Below are 16,491 nucleotides of genomic sequence, written 5' to 3'. Positions count from 1 at the left end.
GATGCGGTTTTTCACAGTGTGGTGTTTTCAGAGTGGCTTCCAGCTGCCAGTGCTCAGCTCTCAGTTGCTTTTTTGGCACTTAACAAACAGCTCACACAGTCAGTTTGGCCTGCTTTGGTGTGTCAGCCCCTGGAGCTTCACAGTGGCACTTTCTGCAGGTCTGGAGCAAAAACACTGTCCTGTTCTTGCAGCTGAGCTCTTGCTGGCCTCGGTGGCTGTCACTGATGCCTGCTGAAAAGGAAGGGGGATTTCCCTTCCCTGTGGAGCTCCTGCTGCCCGCAGATGGGGTCACCAAAGCAGAGCTCACACAGTGGAGAAGAAACACAGTCCCAGCACAGTTTCCTGGTAATCCGGCTGCAAAGGGCTGCAAGCAGCAGGACTTTCTCCAGGGGCCAGATGCCTCCATCCCGGCCCCCGTCCCTTCAGAGGCTGGTGTCGATGGCGCCCGCTTTGGCCTTCAGGGTGGCCTCAGAGACAGTGTCCGGCTGCCCATCCCGGCAGAAGAGCACAGCGGGAGTCTTGCAGGCCCACATGGCCACCTCTCCCCCGCTGGCCGGGCTGGAGGAGGACATGGCGCTGCCCGGGGGGCCGCTGTGCCGATTGATGTAGCGTTCCCGGACCCGCTCAGCCCGGCTCCGCGGCTCCGGCTGGCGGCCCGGCACCGACAGGTAGGCCACCATGTTGTTCCTAGTCCTGTAGCCACCCTCCCGGCTGCGCCGCAGCAGCACCGAGATGTTGGGGTTACGGGCGGCGTAGATGAGCGGGTTGATGGCGCCGTTGGCCCAGGCCATGCCGCTGGCCACGGCGTCCATGGTGGGCGAGAAGGGCAGGCGGCCGGCGGCGGCGGCCAGCCCCAGGATGCAGTAGGGCCCCCAGCAGCAGATGATGGAGACGATCATGATGAGGACGGTGGTGGCCGTGCGCATCTCCCCGTAGGCGCGCAGCAGGTGCCCGTAGGTGGTGAGCGGCCGCACGCGGCTCTCGGCCAGCCGCACCGCCCGGCAGATGTTGAAGTGGCAGAAGCACATGACGGCGAAGGGCAGGAGGTAGCAGAGCACGATGAGGGCAGCGCCGTAGGGCGGCCCGAGCCGCGAGGAGCCCCAGGGCAGCACGTAGACGCAGCGGTAGGCGCCGGGACGGGCTTCGCGACGCCCCTCGCCCGCCAGCCCGTACCAGGGCCCGGCCAGCGCCAGCGCGGCCAGCCAGACCGCGGCCAGCAGCTGCGCGGCGCGGCGCCGGCCCATCTTGTGCCGGGGCTGGCGGACGATGGCACAGTAGCGGTCGAAGGAGAGCAGGGCCATGGTGAGCGTGGCGGCGATGCCCAGCCCGGCGTGGAGGGCGGCGCTGGCCAGGCACAGGCGCTGCCCGAAGAGCCAAGCGCCGGGCGGGCGGCTGAGCAGGCTGAGGAAGGCCAGCGGCAGGCAGAGCAGGGCGCCCAGCAGCTCCGACAGCGACAGCGACAGCACGAAGGCGTTGGTGACCGTGCGGAGCTGCCGGTGCCGGGCGATCACCAGCACCACCGCCCCGTTGCCCAGCGCCGAGAGGGCGAAGATGAGCAGCAGCGCGGCCGCTTGCGAGGCCAGCGCCGCCGCCGACCACCCTGCCGCCGCCGCCGCCCCGCCGCTCGCGGCGGCGGGGCCCCCGCCGCTCCCGGCCCCCCCGGCCGCTGACGTCGCTCGGCCGCCGTTGCCCGGGGAACCGGCCCGGCCCGGCCCGGCCCAGCTGAACCCGGCGGCGGCGGAGCGGAGCCCCCACACACGAGCAGCGGGGCCGGGGAGCCGCAGCCCACAGCGGCATCATCCTCCCGTGGGTGCCCACAGATGTGCTCCTCTGGCAGCCCCGGTCAGATCCTCTCCCGCACAGCCCCGCAGACCATCACGGAGGACCAGCTACCCCCGGACTCTCAGGTGGAGGCCAGGACCATCACCAGGATGGGGCTTGAGGGATCATCAGGGATTCCCACATGGGCAGCAGGACCCTTTCCCCCCACTCTCATCCGTGCTACAGCTGCCTGCCCCTACCTGAAAATTTCCTTAAGGATGGGGGTACAGAATAGGTAATGAAGGATGCATCCCAATTAATGCCTGAAGAACCTCCAAACATCCAATGCTGGGCTTTGTGACTTGCTGTCCCAGCTCATTCCAAGGAGCCAGGCTTGGGGGCTGATCAGAAGGAGATGCCCAGAAGATGAAAACACATGGTAGAGTGTGCTCCTGCAAGCACGGAGGATTTGGGTGTCACTTCTTGTTCTTCTGTACCAGAGGCTGTATGGAATTTACAAGGGAGTTACAGGAAAGCTGGGAGCAGGAGCCCCAGACACCATCCTAAAAAACCTCTATTGGCAGCTCAGCAGTTGCATAAATCAGGGGATTTTTGTTTCCTCCTGCTACAAAGTTGTTTTCAAGCTGACAGAAGAAATTCCTCCCAGGCTTTTCTGTGCCAACCTTATCTAAGTTCACCAGTATGCACCCTTCTGCTGCATGAGCTTCCATGAGATGATCATTCTCATTTTCATCTCTCATTTTAACAAGGGCCAGTTCCTCCCATGAGTGTCTTCATTTAACAAGCACCATTTTATCCAGAGACACAGTGGAAGTGACAGGCCACCAGAGGTCTGAAGGTCTGATCCTGCCACTGCAAATGGTTTTTCCCTGGAGGGACTCTGGCAAAGCAAGCACTGACTGCACTCTGCTGCACAAGCTGCCCCTGGACTGGGACAAAATCAGTAAATCATTAGCAGTCAAAGGTCGTAATGGCTCAGACTTTCAAACACAGCTGCTCCTGTTGAAAGCTAACCACAGGGTATTTGAAGCCAGTGGTCCAAGATAAGAAAGAGAGGAAGGCTTAGGGAAGCAGCACAGCATGGGCGCTCAGCAGGAACACAGGAAATTCTGATCACATACCTGCATCCAGCCTCAGGATGCAGGAGAGCCCCGGTGGGGTGAAATGAGTGAGGAAGGGGTTGTCTGGACAGGCTGAGCAGGGAAGCTGGGGCATGAGACAGAGCACCACAGCTGGCTGAGCAGGAGACAACAAGAGCTAGCAATTCAAACCCACAGTCATGACATACCCAGCAGAATCCTGCAAATGAGCTCTGGGAGTGAAAACAAGGAAAATGGCAGAGTCTTCAGCTGGCATTTAATAGAAATCTAATTTTGAAATTAAAAATTTGCAGACATAGAGAAGGCACATAAATTTGAAGGCAGCTCTCCAAGATCCGCTCCGTTTTCTGTGAATTATGGGGAAGAAAAAAAAAGGAAGAAAAATACTGCAGCTTCTCAGAGCAGCTTGTATATGCTAATCACAGTGCACCTAATATGCTAATCACAACAGGGGAACAAGCCTGTTACCCTGAAATGTGACAAATGTGACAAGGCTGTTCCTGTTGCAACGTGTGGAGAGGCAAAACAGAAATTCACGGGCAGGAGAAGCACAGCACCAGCAGTGAGGCTCTGCCACCACCGTGGCTCGGGTCACTTGAAGAAGAAGCCGTGTTTCAGTGGGTCCTCCTCTTCCACAGTGAAGGTGGCTGTGCCAGTGTAAAAGGCTTCTCCTGAGACTTCCACAATGACAGCGTTGTAGTTCCCAAACTTGGCCTCCTGCAGAGAGATCAGGATGAGGATAGAGGCAACAGAAAGTTCTCCCAACCCCACAGAATTCCAGTGATACTTGATATTTATGCAGACACCCTCGCCCTGGTTCATCCCAAAGCAGCCACACAACACAACAAGATCCTAAAATCCTTTTAGTGCCAGGTTTGTGGGAGAGCAAGACCCACAGGCACCTCGCTCCTTCCCTACACCCTTCCCTGGGCACAGAAAGGCTTTTCTGCTCCCCCGCTGAGCACATTTCCAGCAGCCCTTGAGACAGGGGGAAAGTCCAGCACAAGCCACTTGCCTTCACTGCTTTCCCAGTGAACAAGGAGCCCGTGGTGCTGCTCCGGAAGGTTCTGCTCTGGTCCAGCTGGATGAGTCCCTTATGGTACTGCAAGGCAACGCGAGCTGTCACCCCCGAGCCTGTCGGACTTCGGTCAACCTACAGCAGAAGAGATGAACCAGCTCTAGATTTTGGGGTTTAATACAAAATGAGATTGCTCCCCTCAGTTCTCTCTGCCACCTTTACACTGCACTCAGGGGAAACCCCCTCAATCCAGGGGGTTTCCCCTGAGTACAGCAGAAGAGATGAACCAGCTCTAGATTTTGGGGTTTAATACAAAATGAGATTGCTCCCCTCAGTTCTCTCTGCCACCTTTACACTGCACTCAGGGGAAACCCCCTCAATCCAGGGTTTTGTAGAGAATCCAGATACATCACAGCTGAGAAGGAAAAAAGAAGCAGGTTTAGGGTACTTCTGGACTGTGGTTGGCTTTGGCACAGTTAGGGATGGATGATCTAACAAACACTGAGGCTATTTAGGAGCACTGAAATCTTCCCAGCATCATCTCAAAAGGACTGAGAGGGGCTGAGGTCACCTGCCCCATTCTCACACCTCAAGGCAAAATTGGCTCTCCTTACACTGAGGGGGCTCCTGGCCAGCCTGGTTTTTAAAATCTCCAAAAACAGTGTTGGCCAGCTTCTGAGGTGACCTGTCCCAGTGCTCCACATGCCTCACTGCTGGGAAGTCCAACCAAAACTTCCCCTGCCATTTATGTGATACCTTATGCACTGCAGACAAGAACAGAATTTTAACACCCCATTTCTCTCCTGTTGTTTATCCCCAGCAGATGTTCCCTGGTTTAGGACTTTAGGGACATGTACTATGCTGGGATCCTGTCTCAGCTCCTGAACTCCTGGAAAATACCAATCAACAGGTTTTGGGTATGAACCTTTTTAAAATGCCACCATTTAAGGTGTGCAGAAGTATTTCTGCTATTAGGAGCAAAACCAGAATGTGTGCATCAACACTCAGCTCTCCAGAGACATAACAACAGCACAAGCAATCACTGCCCACACTAAGAACCAGAACAGTCTCTCTTCTTTGCAGTGGATCTAAGGGACAAAGGGACAACTGTGGTGCCTCTTGTGCCTGAGAAGAGCCTGTTTCTGTACCTGTTCATCTGCAAACACACAGATGTTGGTGGTAGGCTCCTCACTAAAGGCATCTTTCCCATCTGTCAGTATGGTGCCGTAGAGGAAAGCCAGGTCTTCGCTCTCAGGGTGATGAAGCTTGAACTGGGAACAGCACAGAGAGGGTCACAAATACACACAACAGCAGCAATGTGTGCAGTGCAGCTTCTGTGAGAGACCAGAGGAGGGGACAAGGCCACTTGGCTGCATTTCCACCTCTGTTTCACAGGTAGCAGAGACAGAGAGAAGCAGGAAAGCTCCTTCTCCTGTCCTTGTAAGGACTCTGAAATTCAACATGGGGCCGGAAGGATGGGACTCTCCCACCATCCTGAGCATCTGTCTGGTGCAGTCACCCCAGAGGGAACATGCTGGGATTCCACAGTGCTCATCCATACCTGCTTCTTCACCGCTTCTGTCACTGCACTCGCTGCACTGACCAGGTCTCTGGTCTTTGAAGAGCACACATCAAGGCCCAGCTGCTCGGCGCTGAGGAAGGCGTAGAAGGTGCCACCATAGCCGATGTCAACCACCACCTTCCCATGGCCAGGGACATCAATGGCCAAGTCTGAGCAGAGAAAGGGAGGCAGGTGAGGAGGCAAAACTGCTGAGCCACAGGCTTGCAGAGAGTGAAGGGATGCAGACACATGCAAGGCCAGTGGACAGGGATGACACCTTGAGTACTCCTATGGCACCTTACAGCATCCTTGACGACCTCTGAAGAACACTGGGACTAGGGAGATAATTACCAGACACACCACCAGCCTCCAACACCGGCACGGCCACCACCACCACCCCCCGCGACAACACCCAGCGGTCCCCACCGGTGGCGGCAGCGAAGGCGGGCACGCTGTGGAAGCGCACGGGGTTGCCGCTGCGGTGGCCGTCCCAGGGCACGAAGGCGGTGACGGGCCCGCAGGGGCAGCGCAGGCGGACGGCGGTCTCGGGGCGGGCGGGCGCCGGCACCAGCCCGTAGTCGAGGGCGAAGCGGCCGAGCGCCATCACGGCGTGGCCGCACATGGCGCTGTAGCCGGCGCAGTGCAGGAACAGCGCCGCCAGGTGCGCTCCGTCCGCCGCCGCCCCGCCGCGCACCACCACGGCCCCGTACATGCCGGCGTGGCCCCGCGGCTCGTGCATCAGCGCCCGCCGCACGTGGTCGTGCCTGGCCGCCACCTCCCGCCGCAGCGACAGCAGCGACAGCCCCGCCGCCGCCGCCTGCTCCGCCGCCTCCAGCCGCGGGATGATGCGCAGCGGCTCGCCGCCCGTGTGCATCTCCACCGTCTGCAGCACCGCGCCCGAGGGCGAGTGCGGCGGCAGCGCCCGTCCCGCTCCGCCACCGGCGCTGTCACCGCTGTCACCGCCGCCCCGTGCCGCCATCGCGCCACACGCCACACCCCGAGAGGCCACGCCCACCAACTGGAGACCACGCCCCGCTCGGGCTTCCCCTGCCTGAGGCCTCGCCCACGTCACGCCCACCCAATTGAAGCCCCGCCTATGTCCCCGCCCATGGCAGTAACCACGCCCCAAGTCAGGCCACGCCCTCCCAAGTTCCCGCCCCTTCGCGTCCCCGCGCCCGCGCTCCCGGGAGGAGCTGACCCGCGGCGGAAGCGGAAGTGCCGCGGCGGAAGTACCGGGGCCGCGGTTGCTGGGTTACCGCGATGTTCCGCGCCGGTAGGACGGGCCGGGATGGGGTACCGGGACGGGGCTGGGAATGCGGCCGGGGGCGCGGGTGGGGTTGAGGGGGTTGTCAGCGGCTGGAGCGGGCCGGGACTGGCGTTCGGTGCCTTTCCCGGTAACGCGGCCCGCGCTCTCCCCGCAGCTGTGGACATCCAGCCCGCCTGCCTCGGGCTGTACTGCGGCAGGACCGTGCTGTCGGTGAACGGCTCCGTGGAGACCTACGGGGACTGCGGGGTGAGTGCGAGGCCCGGCCCCCGCGGGTAACGGGGGCTGCCGGGGCAGAAGGGCGCCGTGACCGAAACAGGAGCTGCGCCCTGCCTCCCTTCCCCAGGGAGCTGCCGGAGGCTCGGTCTGCCCCCGAGCTGAGTGCAGGGACTGGAAAAGCTGGAACAGAGCGGGATGGTGTGGAGAGCTGTGCTGAAATGAGTCACTGCGCCGGTTTTACTGGGGTGCTGAGGGAGAGCGAGGCCCGGGAAGGGTGGGATGAGACTGGAGAACAGAGATTGTGAGCAGCCTGGTGAGGGAGCTGGGATGAAAGGGAGCGGTGTGACAGCAGCAGAGGAAAGTGGAGGCTTGCTTGAAGGCTTTTAATCATGCTTCACCCTGTTTATATTAAAAAACAAGAGCCAGAGAGAGCAAGTGTAAGCTGAGAAATTACTGGGGTTATTGTTTGACCTCTTTAAAAATCTGGTCTGTGTCTTGCCCCAAGCTGGCTTTGCATTAACTGCAGTGGTTTGCTGTTGGTGGTGGGATTCTAAGTCCAACCTGTGCCTTCTGCAGGTGTGTCCCAGAGGCCAAAGAACCGATGACAACAAAATCTGCCGGGAGTGTTTGGGATCTCCAGACCGCTATGACTGGCTGTACCTCGGCTTCATGGCCATGCTGCCCCTGGTTTTACACTGGTTCTTTATTGAGTGGTATTCTGGAAAGAAGAGGTTTGTGTACCCTTTCTCTAGATGAGTTGTTCAAAATTGGAAATCTTTTATCCATGAGTGATCTATCTGAGATGCTGAACTGAACTGTCCAGCAGTTCTTGGAATCCTAAACTGGTGTGGGTTGGGTGGGAGCCTTAAGGATCATCCAGTTCCAGTTCTCTCATGGGCAGGGACACCTTCCAGCACACCAGGTTGCTCAGAGCCCCATCCACCCTTGTTGTTGATTGAGCTGATATGGTTGCACAGAAGTTTAGAGCAGCTGTAGGAGGGTTTATTTACAAATGTAAGTGTCCTGCAGGGCACCCTCTCCAGTCACTGCCCTCAGGGCATGGTCTGCACCTCTTTAATGTGGCAGTGCACAGTCCATCTGGCAGTCTGGGCTGGATTTGGTTTCCCAGCAGACAGAAGCAGCAGGTTGTATCATTTCCCCTGGGTCAGTATCAGCAGGGCTGCACAAGTGCAATGAGAGGATGGGTTTGAGTTTTCTCTTTAGGAATATGTATTCTGGGTTGGGGTCTTGATAGCAGAGCTGCTGTGGCCTTTACATCAGAGAAGTTCTGTAAAAAAGAGGTTTAGATCCACAGCTGCATGTGGCCATTAGGTGTTAGACTGGAGTTTTTAAGGAGTGGCTCTGGAGTTTATTGAACTGTCCCTGTCCCTGGCAGGGGGTTGGAACTGGATAGTCTTTAAAGTCCCTAATAACCCAAATTGTTCTGTGGGGACAGGGGACTGGGAGTGTTTCATGTATGAATATTTACCACCTTCAGTGAGGACCTGCAGCTTTGGCAATTCTGCTTGTATCACGAGCAGCAACGTCACGTTTTCTAAGACGTGCTGTGTGTTACCCTCACCGCTCTTTTCTTTTCCACGCTAAAATCTTACACCTGACACTGTCAGAGAGCTTCCACGCTGAGCGGGTTGTAACTCTGCACAAGGCTCTGTGGGATTCCAGGGCTGCTGGGATTTGCAGGAGCCGGCAGCATGGCAGTGACAGTGGTGTTGTCCCGCAGCTCCAGCGCGCTGCTGCAGCACCTGACGGCGCTGCTGGAGTGCAGCGTGGCGGCCGTGGTGACGCTGCTGCTCAGCGACCCCGTGGGCTCCCTGCGCATCCGCTCCTGCCCCGTCAAGAAGCTCTCGGACTGGTACACCATGCTCTACAACCCCAGCCCCGACTACATCACCACCGTGCACTGCACCCACGAGGCCGTGTACCCCCTGTGAGTGTGTGCCTGTCAGTGTGTGCCCCCCTGTCAGTGCGCCCCCCTGTCAGTGCGCCCCCCTGTCAGTGCGCCCCCCTGTCAGTGCGCCCCCCTGTCAGTGCGCCCCCCTGTCAGTGCGCCCCCCTGTCAGTGCGCCCCCCTGTCAGTGCGCCCCCCTGTCAGTGCGCCCCCCTGTCAGTGCGCCCCCCTGTCAGTGCGCCCCCCTGTCAGTGCGCCCCCCTGTCAGTGCGCCCCCCTGTCAGTGCGCCCCCCTGTCAGTGCGCCCCCCTGTCAGTGCGCCCCCCTGTCAGTGCGCCCCCCTGTCAGTGCGCCCCCCTGTCAGTGCGCCCCCCTGTCAGTGCGCCCCCCTGTCAGTGCGCCCCCCTGTCAGTGCGCCCCCCTGTCAGTGCGCCCCCCTGTCAGTGCGCCCCCCTGTCAGTGCGCCCCCCTGTCAGTGCGCCCCCCTGTCAGTGCGCCCCCCTGTCAGTGCGCCCCCCTGTCAGTGCGCCCCCCTGTCAGTGCGCCCCCCTGTCAGTGCGCCCCCCTGTCAGTGCGCCCCCCTGTCAGTGCGCCCCCCTGTCAGTGCGCCCCCCTGTCAGTGCGCCCCCCTGTCAGTGCGCCCCCCTGTCAGTGCGCCCCCCTGTCAGTGCGCCCCCCTGTCAGTGCGCCCCCCTGTCAGTGCGCCCCCCTGTCAGTGCGCCCCCCTGTCAGTGCGCCCCCCTGTCAGTGCGCCCCCCTGTCAGTGCGCCCCCCTGTCAGTGCGCCCCCCTGTCAGTGCGCCCCCCTGTCAGTGCGCCCCCCTGTCAGTGCGCCCCCCTGTCAGTGCGCCCCCCTGTCAGTGCGCCCCCCTGTCAGTGCGCCCCCCTGTCAGTGCGCCCCCCTGTCAGTGCGCCCCCCTGTCAGTGCGCCCCCCTGTCAGTGCGCCCCCCTGTCAGTGCGCCCCCCTGTCAGTGCGCCCCCCTGTCAGTGCGCCCCCCTGTCAGTGCGCCCCCCTGTCAGTGCGCCCCCCTGTCAGTGCGCCCCCCTGTCAGTGCGCCCCCCTGTCAGTGCGCCCCCCTGTCAGTGCGCCCCCCTGTCAGTGCGCCCCCCTGTCAGTGCGCCCCCCTGTCAGTGCGCCCCCCTGTCAGTGCGCCCCCCTGTCAGTGCGCCCCCCTGTCAGTGCGCCCCCCTGTCAGTGCGCCCCCCTGTCAGTGCGCCCCCCTGTCAGTGCGCCCCCCTGTCAGTGCGCCCCCCTGTCAGTGCGCCCCCCTGTCAGTGCGCCCCCCTGTCAGTGCGCCCCCCTGTCAGTGCGCCCCCCTGTCAGTGTGTGCCCCCCTGCTTCTCCTCCAAGCTGCCAGAAGTGTTCAGGTAGAGCTGGGATCAATGTCAATCAATCCCCTGAGTCTTTGGTGCATAGAGCTGTTTTACATAGATTTAGCAACACTTAATGACTTTCTGAGTAATCAAAGGAAGTGGCATAGCCCAGACTATCACAATCAATTTAGTTGGAAAAGACCTGGGATGATTGAGTCCAGCCTATGGCCCAACACCACCATGGCACTGAGAGCCAATTCCAGTCTTTCCTTAAACATCTCTAGGGATGGTGACTCCATCACCTCCCTGGACAGCCCATTCCAGTGTCCGGTCACCCTTTCTGTGAAGAAATTCCTCCTCATGTCCAGCCTGAGCCTCCCCATGTGCAGCTTGAGACTGTGTCCTCTCTGTCACTATGTAGCTTAAAACTTCTTTATTTTTGTTTTCTTTTCCTTGCAAAGGAAACATCTTGACTGTTTCCCCTCAGGAAAAGTGAGCCCATCATTCTGTGTTTAAGCCTTTTACCCATAAAGTCTTTAGAGTTCACTGACTAACCCCAAATTCCTTGGTTGTGACCTGAATCTCTATGAGAAAACTGCACATTTTAAGGAATTTTTCTTTTTCTCCAGGTACACCATTGTGTTTATCTATTATGCCTTCTGTCTCGTGTTGATGATGCTGCTGAGGCCTCTCCTGGTGAAGAAGATTGCCTGTGGTTTGGGGAGGTCTGACAGATTTAAAAGCATTTATGCAGCACTCTACTTCTTCCCCATCCTCACCGTGCTGCAGGCCGTGGGAGGAGGCCTCCTCTGTGAGTTCCCTCCTAAAAACACTCCTGAACACACCTATCAATGCACTAAGAAAGGACTTAAGGGACAGAAGGAAGGGACACTTCCTGCTTTGGGAATAAGGATATTGTTTAGGGTTATTTTCAAGAGTTTCACCCGAAAAGATTGCTCATTAGGAGCTCTGTCCTCACCAGGCTCCTGAGCAACACTGCTTTGCCTCAGCCAGTGCTGCTAGACACTGTCCCTTCCCCAAAAAAGGAGGAGAGGGGGTGGGAGAGGAAAGTAATTCAGAGTGAGCTAGTTCCACTTTTTGCTAAGGCAGAGTTTGTCTGATTTCAGAGATGGGTTTTAGTGTAAATTTGGGGAGATTGGCTATTTTTGGTTTAGCTTCCAGCGTTCTTGTCACATTTGGAGTGATGCCACAAAATCCCCACTCAGCCTGACTACTTTTCTCATTATCATTTTTCAATTTGTGGTATAAGTGTTGAGTAACTCCACTGAGAAACAGCAGAAAACCCCAGAGGGAGCAGCTGTGCAGGCTGTGCTTGGCTGACCCTCAGTGCTGTGCTTGTGTGGTGCCATGCTAAGAGGCAGCTAGAGCAGCTCAGTTTGCTTCACACCTGTGGAAAAAATTCTCTGCTGAAGGATAAGCTGTGCCATTTTTTGCCTGCTAACGTGTTGCATGTTTGTCTTTAGATTATGCCTTCCCATACATCATCCTGGTGCTCTCTTTGGTTACACTGGCTGTGTACATGTCTGCTTCTGAAGTGGAGGTGGGTAAACGTGTTTTCTGTGTTAAAAGAGTAAAAAAGACTTGAATGAGCAGAGACCACTTTGTCTCTTGCCTTTTCTCAGTGGTGTATTTTACTTTTAAGCCTCTTCCTTTATCCCTTCCCTTCTGGGCTGGAGGAATCTCATGTGAGGATTTCCTCACATTAGGGAAGCTGGGTGTGTGCTGGAAGGGCTCAAACCCAGGAGGCTTCACATGGTTTTTGTGCTCTACCTGTCACACCTCTTAAATGTCAGGTGCTGGCTAACAGGCTGAATGCTAACAGGATATTGTGTTTATTTTGCAAGTTTTTCAAGGATCTGCTTGTGAGGAAGAAAAGGCTCGTTGTCCTCTTCAGCCACTGGTTACTCCATGCCTATGGAATCATCTCCATTTCCAAACTGGATAAGCTTGAGCAGGACCTGCCTTTGCTTGCCTTGGTACCTGCCCCTGCCCTCTTCTACCTGATGACAGCAAAGTACACAGAGCCCTCACGGATCCTCTCTGAAGGTGGGAATGGACATTGAAAGGAGCCTGTGCCAACAACTCTGTCCCAGTGATCTGGATGAAGCAATTTTAGTGCTTGTCACGCTTTGGAAACTTCTGTTTTCAAAAAGAAGTTGTTTGTGTGCCAGACTTTTTGGTGAAACACCTCTGGGTGAGACTGTATAATATTAAAAAGTTGCACTTTGTATTCTTCCTGAGTATCTGGTATAGATGAAAAGCAGTGTCTTTTTGTCTGTTTATCACTGTGAATCTGTGTAAAAAGCTTGTGACACATCCTAGTACAATGGTTTGCTTGTGTATTGTTCACTTCCTAACATGATGTTTGAATAAAACAATAGAGCCTGGTTTTCAGTAGACTTTAATAAAAAAAAATAGAGCTTGAATATACCAGAGAACTTCATTTTGTCATCACATACTCTAGCTTTTATCCCCCATCAGTGGAAACAGACTGTCTTCTTCCTTCCATCAAAAGATAAAACATGTGCATGATTCCTCATGATGTTTGAGTCTGACTGCTGGAGAAGAAATGCACTGTAAAAGAAGAAGAAGAAATGCAGTGTAAAATTCTCTGTAAGGCAGAGTTTATGCTCTGTGTGCTTCATATATGGAGACCTTCCTGGAGAGCATTAAATGCATCAAAGATTTTCTTTTCTTGGTAGTTGGATTAGTATTGGTCACCAAAACTTGATGCTGCAGAGAGTCTAGAGGAAGGTGCAAAGCAGTGCTGAAGGGCCAAAACCAGAACCACAAGTAAGAAGATCCTCTCAAATTAAACTCTTTCCCATTGTATGGATCACTGGCTGTATCAGTGCATATTTCTATATGTCAGTGACAATAATGCTTTTTTCATTCTGTCACCTGCCAGCACTGCTCAGGACAGAGTCTGCCAGGAACTCAGAGGCTTTGAAAGGTGTCACCTCAGCCAGGCTGCCTCAAGCTATCACTCTCCTCCATGGAAGGTTTGGTTTTGTTACATCTGATATGCCTTTCCTCATAGCTTTATGTGTTTTTTTTATTTTCATGTGAAATGCCACTTGACAGGTTCACTGCGCCTATAAACTGTGTGCAAACAAACTCACTCTTGCATGCAGAAGTGAGGTTTGATTTAGGGATTGAGGAAGTAATTGATCTTAAATACTGTCTATACTGCTTTGTACAATGTTTAATTTGCAGACGCAGTGATCTAGAGGAGAGTTCTAAAAGTATGGGATTAAAATTAATGTTAAAATACCACATCTAAGGTCTTTACTCCATCTGTATTTCTGTGTGGACTATGTGCATTGGGTTTAAATGTTATGCTAGATCTTGTTTTTAAAAAGAAAACTAACAAGTCCCAGGTAAAAGAGTACATATTTTGCTAGGTCTGCTAAACAGTGTGTTGATTTTGAAAGAAGAATGAGGGATTCTATTAAAAGCAAAGCTTATAGGAGGGCACTGCACCCCGTGGACCTTGCCTGGCACCTCAACCACTGACCTTTCTGCTGGACTCCAGTGCTTTAGCCTTCAGCAAAACCTGGAATGTGAAATACAAATTAATGAAGTCTTTTATCATCTTCTCTCAGTAGCATTAAAATTATTTTATATATCTGTATAATATTGGCAGCCACAGAAACAGCGGTACATATTGCTCACACGAAAATTTTGAAGAACATGAACATTAATTAACCACAGTCCTGCAGTGATAACCAGCCAGCCACAAGCTGCAGGAGATGAAGTCTGATAGTTTTATTTATCCTTTGAGGAAAAGCAAACACACAGTTCTGGGAAGATCAGTGATCAGCTCAGACTATTTTACAACCCCCTCATTGCTATTACCACAGCTCTTCAGGAAGTGGAAGTTAAGGATGATGAAGGAAGTTACGGAATGCCTTAAGGCATTTCTGGTTCTTCACAGAATTCACAGAATTACAGAATCACTGGTTTGGAAGAGACCTTCAGGATCATCGAGTCCAACCCAGCCCCAACAGCTCAACTCAACCCTGGCCCCCAGTGCCACATCCAGGCTTTGTTCAACACACCCAGGGATGGTGACTGCACCACCTCCCTGGGCAGCCATTCCAGAACTTTATCACCCTTTCTGTAAAAAACCTTTTCCTGATATCCAACCTGAATTTCCCTTGGTGCAGCTGGAGACTGTGTCTCTGGTTCTGTCGGTGCTGCCTGGAGAAAGAGACCAATAAATGGTCTCAATGTGCAGCAGAAAGATTGGACACAGTGCTTGTGTTTTACAGATTCAGAGAATCACAGAATAGTTTGGATTGAAAGGGACTAAAAAAACATCCAGTCCCCACCCCCTGCCATGGCAGGGACACCTTCCACCATCCCAGGTTGCTCCAAGGCCTATCCAAGCTGGCCTGGAGCACTTCCAGGGATCCAGGGGCAGCCACAGCTTCTCTGGGCACGCTGTGCCAGGGCCTGCCCACCCTCACAGGGAAGAATTCTTTCCTAACCTTAATCCAGTCTAAACCTCTTCTCTTTCAGTTTGAAGCTGTTCCCCCTTGTTCCATCACTACAGTACCTGATGAAACCAGCTAAGAATTAATATATTCTGGGATCTAGAAGGAAAAAAGAAGTGTGTAAAAATAAAAAAGTTCAGTAACAAAAATCAAAAAGTTCAGTATCAAAAATAAAAAAAGTTACAGTGATCACCCATTCAGGATTTTTTGACATCCAGAGTATCCAGTCCTTCCAGCTTGTGTTGTTGGCTGCTATAAAAACCACTGATCTTTTCCTCTCATTGCTGAATTGTTGCTAGAGCTGCCACTGTGTTCAGTATCTCCCACTCACTTTCCAGAAATTCGTGTAGTGACACTGAGTACAATTTATTTTTTTCTTAAAATGAAAAAGCTCCTCACAAAATGTTAAGAAACTTGTTTTGTTTATCTTGTTTTCCCACAGCTTGACTGGCAACCAGACCTGTAGCTCTGCAGGAACCTTTTCAAGTACCCAATCCTTGCATAAAAAAACCCAAAGTTTGCTTTTCTGACAAGATAAGTGGTGAAAAAACTTACTTGATTGTTTATTTGAATTTCTGTTACAAATTAAAGCCACACCCAACTGGAAAAATATTACAAGGCCGATGAGCTGAATGAGAACAGCAAGAACATTATGAGGTACAGATTTAAGGAAAGCTTGAGTATCAAATCAACAAAGGAAATAATATCAGGAAAAATTGTTTTATAGCCAAGATTTTATACATTGCTGGAAAACACAGATTTAATAATTTCCCTCATATGGCTTCAAAGACAGTAGTGCCTTATTTGCAAAATGCAATTTTGTTTTTTTACATGGTAAGTGAAATAGATTTATGCAAATCAGTATGCCAGAAAATTTAAATTCATCTTTTGAATAAAGATCTCCTCTGTCCATCCCTTGAGAAGATTTACACCATAGTTAAGAGTTAAAATGGGGTAGGTTGCTGTGCCAAAAAAAATAAAGGACTGAAAGATTTTCTTTATGTCATCTTAAAAAGAAAAAAGTCTTCTTTTTTTTTTGTTTTGAAGTAGTTATTAACATGTAACCATGAAGCACTGTCAGGTCATTCAGGTTTTTGCCTATTCCTGGCTTGAGTTCACTGCAAAAAATATCTTCTTTTATTATTGCTCTGTGAAAAAAATAATTACAACTGAATATTACCACAGTTTTCTAAATATTTTCCAAAGAATTTCACTGTTTCTAGCAAGATCAGGAAGAATAAAATGAGTTTTTGCTTATGGAAATACAAAGGTCAATGTATTCCTCTGACATTAAAAAGAGAGTTTTTTTCAACAACATTATCCATTTCACCCCGTTGAACAAATTTTAGGAGTTTCCAAAACCAACACAAACCACTCGTGTCTATGGCACCAAATAAAATGGGTGAGACCAGCCAGAGCAGCACAGGTCATGCCCAAGCAGGGAAACTTTTCCTCCTTTGCTCCCACAAAATCATGTTGACTCAATAATGTTGGATCGGCTCTACCAGCACCCAGACATTTCATCTTGTTTCCAGACAGATATGATCAGACAGAGCTGATAGCCAAGGGCCTGAAAGATGTACAGAATAATTTCAAAGCACAAATTCCACACTTCACAGCCTGTTCCATGCCTCAGCTGCATCCCAGGCCTTTTCCTACAATCCCTGGCTGAAAGCACCAGACACAGGATATTGATTATGCCTCAGGCAGGTGCCTTGCCCTTGGATACTCCTCTTTGTTTCCTTCCAAACTTCATCTCTCTTTTCTGCAAGGCAGATAAAGGGTTTTTAGCCAGTGCCATGAC

The 16,491-nt window shown here is 53.3% G+C and overlaps 3 protein-coding genes across 5 annotated transcripts; 1 reads left to right on the top strand and 2 right to left on the bottom strand.

Moving 5' to 3' along the window:
• Positions 1-373: 373 nt before the first annotated feature.
• On the bottom strand, positions 374-1,797 carry GPR135 (G protein-coupled receptor 135). Its single transcript, XM_041419854.1, has 2 exons — positions 1,790-1,797; positions 374-1,623 (listed from the first exon to the last, which is right to left on the bottom strand). The coding sequence occupies exons 1-2, from the start codon at positions 1,795-1,797 to the stop codon at positions 423-425; spliced, it is 1,209 nt and encodes a 402-aa protein (XP_041275788.1). The 3' UTR covers positions 374-422.
• Positions 1,798-3,121: 1,324 nt separating this feature from the next.
• L3HYPDH (trans-L-3-hydroxyproline dehydratase) lies at positions 3,122-6,442 on the bottom strand. Its single transcript, XM_041398876.1, has 5 exons — positions 5,888-6,442; positions 5,462-5,631; positions 5,049-5,171; positions 3,898-4,035; positions 3,122-3,599 (listed from the first exon to the last, which is right to left on the bottom strand). Exons 1-5 carry the CDS (start codon positions 6,438-6,440, stop codon positions 3,474-3,476), a joined length of 1,110 nt encoding a protein of 369 aa, XP_041254810.1. The 5' UTR covers positions 6,441-6,442; the 3' UTR covers positions 3,122-3,473.
• Positions 6,443-6,619: 177 nt separating this feature from the next.
• LOC121334652 (JNK1/MAPK8 associated membrane protein) lies at positions 6,620-12,614 on the top strand. Of its 3 annotated transcripts, XM_041401987.1 has the most exons (7): positions 6,620-6,734; positions 6,883-6,974; positions 7,521-7,675; positions 8,686-8,892; positions 10,797-10,978; positions 11,652-11,728; positions 12,033-12,614. In XM_041401987.1, the coding sequence occupies exons 1-7, from the start codon at positions 6,722-6,724 to the stop codon at positions 12,249-12,251; spliced, it is 945 nt and encodes a 314-aa protein (XP_041257921.1). In that variant the 5' UTR covers positions 6,620-6,721; the 3' UTR covers positions 12,252-12,614. The 3 variants fall into 3 exon arrangements, with proteins under 3 accessions (XP_041257921.1, XP_041257930.1, XP_041257912.1); XM_041401996.1 differs by lacking the exon at positions 6,883-6,974 and having other exon boundaries at positions 6,643-6,734; XM_041401978.1 differs by lacking the exon at positions 6,620-6,734 and having other exon boundaries at positions 6,744-6,974.
• The last annotated feature ends 3,877 nt before the right edge of the window (positions 12,615-16,491 follow it).

The sequence above is a fragment of the Onychostruthus taczanowskii genome, unplaced genomic scaffold (assembly GCF_017590055.1).
Source record: "Onychostruthus taczanowskii isolate IOZ18803 unplaced genomic scaffold, ASM1759005v1 scaffold1, whole genome shotgun sequence".
Lineage (NCBI taxonomy): Eukaryota > Metazoa > Chordata > Aves > Passeriformes > Passeridae > Onychostruthus > Onychostruthus taczanowskii.
This window is presented reverse-complemented; position numbering and strand designations above follow the sequence as displayed.